Source organism: Cyprinodon variegatus, unplaced genomic scaffold (assembly GCF_000732505.1).
Source record: "Cyprinodon variegatus isolate N-32 unplaced genomic scaffold, C_variegatus-1.0 Scaffold49, whole genome shotgun sequence".
Lineage (NCBI taxonomy): Eukaryota > Metazoa > Chordata > Actinopteri > Cyprinodontiformes > Cyprinodontidae > Cyprinodon > Cyprinodon variegatus.
This window is the reverse complement of record NW_015150502.1, coordinates 822,846-828,986: the sequence shown is the minus strand read 5'-3', so window position 1 is coordinate 828,986 and position 6,141 is coordinate 822,846. Positions and strand designations below refer to the sequence as shown.

Here is a 6,141-nt window from a genome sequence, read left to right as displayed (position 1 = left end):
CAGCCTGGAGAGAAATGTGTGGCCTTAAGAGAGAAACAGACTGAGTGAATTCTTTTATAGTGAGTAAATATGAATATTAATATAAAATAGAAGAAAGATAAAAATTTTCCCACAACACAAAACACAGATTATTTTCACAGTTTACTTTATTAGAGATCAGTTTAGATCAATTTAATTCAGATTATTAATATAGCAAAATTTCACAACACATGTAATGTCAAGGCACTTTACATATTAAGACAACTGAATCAGATCATTTTTTGGTTGAGTCATCTATATAAGGAAACCCAGATGATTGCCTTTAATCATGTAATTTGCTGTATTCGTTCTTTGTAGCATAAAGAATGTTTATAAAGCATAAAGAGGGTTTATAGCATAAATTGTGAACACAACCTGGTTTGGGTCGAACTCAGACAATTCAAACCTGAGCAGTTCAACATGGTTTCTTGTGTGTTTGTGAAATCAAAGATAGCTTTACAAATCAGTACAGTCACTTCTGTTTTGACATTTACTTTAAAGGTGCTATATGTAACTTTTAAAAATAAATGTAATCATATGTGTTAAAATTCCCTGACTGCAAAAATACAAGACAGATAATCTGTGAAAAAAAGAACAAGGAAAAGCTCCTCTGCATTCTCCTAATGGTCCTAAACTACACCTCTGTTCTTCTAAAACAACCAATCACAGCCAGGAAGAATGTCTTCACTGAGTCATTTGTGCTTTAGGATTCTTTTACTGTGCAGCTGTGTGTCAATATAAAGTAAATCATGGATATCTGGTCCTACTGAATGTTCTCTAGTTGGTATTTATTCCCCATCATCACTGACTCTGCTTAATAGTCTCTAAGGTGTACTTGTTTAAATTTTTAGACTAAGTTGAAACTGTTTTCAAGAACTGCTTGAAAATATCACATTCTTAATAGATTCTTCCAAATTCAGATATATTTGTAAAAGGTTAGAATATTTTAAACATTCATTTTCTGTAGTCCTACCTCAAAAGATAAGACCGTTGATTATTGCCTTAAAAACTGAATGTGTCATGTTGGCGAACAAGAGTTGGAATATTAGTTAGCAAGGTTGAAAAATATGTTTTTGCCCATTTAATTTGCGGTTTATCCATTATAACTGTAGCTAGTTCAGTAATCCTTTCGCGAAACAAGCAAATCTCATATTTCGTTGTAGGACAAGAAATTGGATGGTAGCTAAAATATGCTACTGCTGGAGCAGGGATCTTGTTCTCTTCAAAGAAAAAGCAGCAAGGTGAAATGGGGTTACCTGGAAGACGATAATATATTCCAGCAATATTATCAATTAGGTAACTCTCGTATTTCTTCAAAAGAAGGTCGACATCTCTGTGGTAACCAATGGCTGCTATTTTTGCTACGGCTCCATCTGACCTCTCTAACCGAGCCAGATGGATCAACATCTGGGTGTGAAAGGCAGCTCCGTTCACCCATTGGTTAAGAAGCCGAGTGGTCATCTGGTTATCCTTCAGCATGGAGTTCTGAAAGAAGCACATTTTAAACCACATTAAGAACTTACGCTGACTTCTGTTCAATTTAGTTTCTGCATTTATGACAACCTAACTTTGACCAAAATTTAATTGTAGTCCAAGGCATGTTTATCCATCATTGTTGCTTTAATGCAGCTTCAGCTTGATGGCAATAATTATTTCCATGTGTGTCAATGCGTTTTTTCAGGTTTCCTTTTGCTACCTTAAAATTCAGACAGAATCCCTGGGCATTTTATTTATCAGCATTGGATTGAATAGTCATTGTTATGTGTCAACAAAACTTAAAGGGGAAGGCTGTACTTTTTTGCATTGGCCCCTTGACTTTACGTTATTACATTATGTTTTACTCACCCATATGAGTTTTGTGTCATTTGGAGCTATTCTGAAGGTATTCCGTTAGGTTGTATCTAAGTAACGTCTTCCTATGGGCAAACAAGTTGAAGGCACAAACTAAACTGTTCATAATTTATTCTGTATGGTATGCCAGCATTCATACCATGTAGGCGAATCACTGTCCCCCAGACATCGCGGGTTATATTTTTTATATTTATATTTTTTCAAAACAAGCCAAAAAAGGACTGTAGTCAGGGAATCTGTACTGTACTTAGTCTGGAGTGCAAGCTTATTCAGTAAAGCCCAGCCAGACGTTAGGGAGAAAGACAGACATATCATGCTCAGCTGTAGGCAGGTCAAGTCTCATAATTGTAAATCTAATCATTTTTCATTTATTTTTAATGCAAAATATACAACACCAATTTCTACTGCCTGTAGAGAATAATGAATTAATTATGATCAGATCAATATATTAAAAGTAGAAACGCTAAGACACTGTTTGTCCTTTCAGCTGTTACCTTACTGAGAGGTTGAAATAGTGAGTGAGTGTGACTCTTTCATTGACTTGTAAATGTTTTACACTACATGCTCTCCTTGACACAGCCAGCATTCAGACCCGGGTCCCCTGCAGTCAAATTGCAGACTTAAACAACTACACAATAATAGTGACAAACTGACAGTAAAACTATTAATATTTATATAAGGATGGACATAATAGACTTGAAGAGGCAGTGTGGGACCAAAAAGGAAGGTAAAAAATCAATTATTTAATTACCCGTAATCTTGTGAGCTGGAGGCTAAGTTTAAATTGTAGGTCCTTGGTGTAAAAAGTAAGGTCCTGCGGTTTCCAAAAGTAGAGTATCATATGCTTCATATATTCATCCATGAGATCTCGCACCTGTGCAAATGAGGATCAAAATGTTAGGGCTTCATTAAAAAATATTTCCTGGGACAACAGACTACTCTCTTCATACTGGCAGAGTTTTTTCAGGTTATACCTCATTGCCTTTCTCCTCAGCAAAAACTCTTCGAAGTATATCAGCTGTACCCATTGGTGGTTTCCCCAAGGATTTAGCCACGTTCTCTATTAACAAGGAAATGACGAGGGCCCCCAATCCAACAGCGTTCGCCACTGGGCCGAATCCTCCCAGTTGACTATTCAGTTTCTCCATAACCGTCAATCCATCGGTTAGTCTATCAGCGTCTTCAACCTGGTTTCTGAAAGAACTCAGCTCTGCAGCAGAGTTGTAGCCAGAAAACCTCTCCAGGGATCTGCATGGGAAATTATATTTTAGCAATTTTTTATTGGATAAGATGCAGCTTGTGCAAGCTCTATAGTTTGTTTTTTAAACATTTATTTGCTAAAGTATTTTGTTCTTTTTACAGAAACATACCACAACTCCAAGGCACATAAACAAGTTTATAGCTGTTTAATCATTACACACAAATCTCGTATTTATTAAAAGTACATCCGTTAACTGTACATGCTTTATAATAATAACTGAACTGATCTCACACTGGAGAAATGTACCTCTGTATTTAACCCATCCAATTGGGTTGATGGCCGCCATTGTGCAGCACCCAGGGAGCAGTTTGGGTTAAAGTGTTTTGTTCAGGCTGTGGGGATCCAACCACATACTACAACCTTCTCACAAACGCACTGCTCTAACCACTAGGCCAACACTCCCCAAAAACAGTTTAGAGAAAGAGTCTAAATGCTTTGTGAACGTCATAGTATGGCCAAACTCCCTAAAGGGATGAGCAGCCCCCCTCTGGATGAATCTAACTCAGCACTCATGAATTTATACTTCAGGCACCTTATCCTCTGTTCTCTGTGGCTGTTCCCTCGCACCCAAGCCACAAACTATTTCAGTTACTTCCCTCTGGCAGGAGGCTGCGGTCCATCAGGACCAAAACCCATCGCCACAAAACAGTTTCTTCCCATCTGCTACCAGCCTTATCGAAAAGGCCCAGAGGCCCCTGTGACAATGACACTGCCTCTTTCCCTCCCCCGTTCAGGACAGACAGAAGGATGGATTTTGTTTATAAATAATCAGCATTTCTGGTGAGTATGATATATTTACTTTTAAGCTTTATGGACTATTTTATCTGGTAATTGGATGCATATTGAATCTGAACAGCTACTGATGAAGTAAATATGGCTGAGCTGTGGTTATAGAGGAGAAGATTGCCATTGTCTTAACTGGGCTTCTTGCTAATTGATCTCTGCATTCACCCTCATTCTAATCTCCCTCACATTTATACCTGCGCTTGTTACATTTTTATATTTGAATACTACTGGTGGTTTCTGTTATTAAAATGCAAAAGCGGTGAAATTAAACCCTTCACAGCAGGAAAAAAGTATATTTTTACTGTCAAATATTGCAGTAAAAGTGAGAATATCTCTCAAAAATAGATTTCTCTCTCAAAGCTTTTCTCTCTTACAATACCTCAGTCTCCGCTCTCGATTCAGGATTTGGGGGGTCTGTTTTCCTATTAGCCAGTCTCAACAGAATTTACAGCTGAGAGGTTAATTAGGTGCGCTTAAGAAGAGCAGGGCCTTGCCTGTAATGTGGATGAGAGTTTACGGCTGTGTTAATGAGTGAAATTAAAAGTCTGTTGTCAAGCAGAGGAGAGCAGCCTCCAAGTGAGCAAGATGACTGGCATCATATTTGTGGCATGCAACTTATTGTTGAAATATATATGTTAAAGCACTTTTAGGATGTATATTAACATGTATATACATAAGCAGGAGCAGATGAAAAAGTCAGCCATCATGCCACGAACCTCACACAGATAATACAACACTTGTCCACATCCCAGGCAAGACGCCGCTAATCTTGGACTACTTTTCTTCTGGAGTTAGGAAGTCTGGGCAAGCGAGTGATTCCTCATGAGTATTAAAGATGGAGGTGGAACCACCTTTGCACCTATCTCACCACTCAATTCTGTTGAGACTGACCAATAGGAACACAGGCTTGCCCATGACATATTTTTCACACTGAGGGAGAAATCCTGAATTCGAGTGCAAAAACTCAAAGTTTTGAGAGAGAGAAGAAAGTAGTTTTGAGAGACAAATCTATTTTTGAGAGAATATGTTTTTACTCTAAAAAAAAACTATATGAGAGTAAGAATCTATTTTTTGAGATAACCTATTTTTCCTTCGAAATAATCTTCCAAATGTCAATTTTTCTTTTATGATATGAGAAAATATTTTCTCTCTAAAATGTTTGTTTAGTACCAAGCAATATTAGTTTTTGGTATCAGTGCAAACATTTGTGTTCTCTAATATATTTATTTTATTTTCAAAATTATTTTCCCTTTCATATCACTTTTTTTCTTGAATTAAAAATGAGCTCTGCATACTCCACATTAATACAAAAATAATTTTTTACTTGTTATTTTTATTGTACTTCATGAAAAGCTTGGTTAAAAAACTGATTTGAATTGTTTTTCAAGTCCAAAATTAATCCTCCCGAGTGTCTTGGACTTTCTTTTTCTTTATCAACTGTAAAGTTTTAATAATGTTTTCAGCATTAGTATTGTGGCAAAGGTACTCACACGTCGATTCCAAACCCATTCCACTGTCTAGACTGGAAGAAAGAGTTTGCATACTGGTCCAGGCTAGCTTGCTTTTCCTCTTGAGAAATTCCTCCACCCATTTCCTGTTTCCTCTTTTTTTCACGGGAAGAACAAGAAAACAGAGGTATGTTCTTAAAAAGAATCAGTATATGTTAGCTGTTCAGGACATAATCTTGAATATTTATGGCTGCAGTGGGTCTCAGCGTCCTCTCAGACAGTGGCTTAAATGCATACAATTCCAGGTACTGAGTTTCAGCTAAAGAGTTATCAACCAGTTGCTGAGAACAACTTTGTGTACTCAGTGTAATTTTTCGTGTCATTGATTAAGGTTTAGTCAATTGAATTTAATCTTTAATTTAATGTCTGTCTGTCTTTCTGATGGTCTATGTCTCTGTCTGTCAGTCTTTTTATGAGAGCATTTCACAGTGTATTTTTATTTTATTCATCTTTCTTAAACTGACCTTACTAAAGGTGCATTGTTAATGCTGTCTTCAAACTGAATGCTCTTTTGAGCATTAAAAATGAATCTGATGCTTTTCCATATTAAAGGTACACTATGCAACCGGTGTTGATTTTCCAGCGAGGCTCCCCCCAGAGGGCGAAAGTAAAAGTGCACTGTCGTAAATATGCACAGCTGTTCTCCTGGTTTCTCTGTCAAGCTAGGCGCGGTTGTTTTGAGCTTAGCAGACAGGCGAACGCAACGAATGACTAATG

At 37.2% G+C, this 6,141-nt stretch overlaps 1 protein-coding gene across 1 annotated transcript in view; it reads right to left on the bottom strand.

The window, feature by feature from the left end:
- The window catches only part of LOC107082278, a 15,812-nt gene that overhangs the window by 7,070 nt on the left and 2,601 nt on the right, over positions 1-6,141 (bottom strand). Inside the window, exons 2-5 of the mRNA XM_015370878.1 lie at positions 5,407-5,519; positions 2,844-3,117; positions 2,621-2,743; positions 1,275-1,503 (exon numbers count right to left, since the gene is read on the bottom strand). Coding sequence (XP_015226364.1) covers positions 1,275-1,503; positions 2,621-2,743; positions 2,844-3,117; positions 5,407-5,507 — 727 coding nt within the window. The 5' untranslated portion in view covers positions 5,508-5,519. The remainder of the gene's footprint in view (positions 1-1,274; positions 1,504-2,620; positions 2,744-2,843; positions 3,118-5,406; positions 5,520-6,141) is intronic.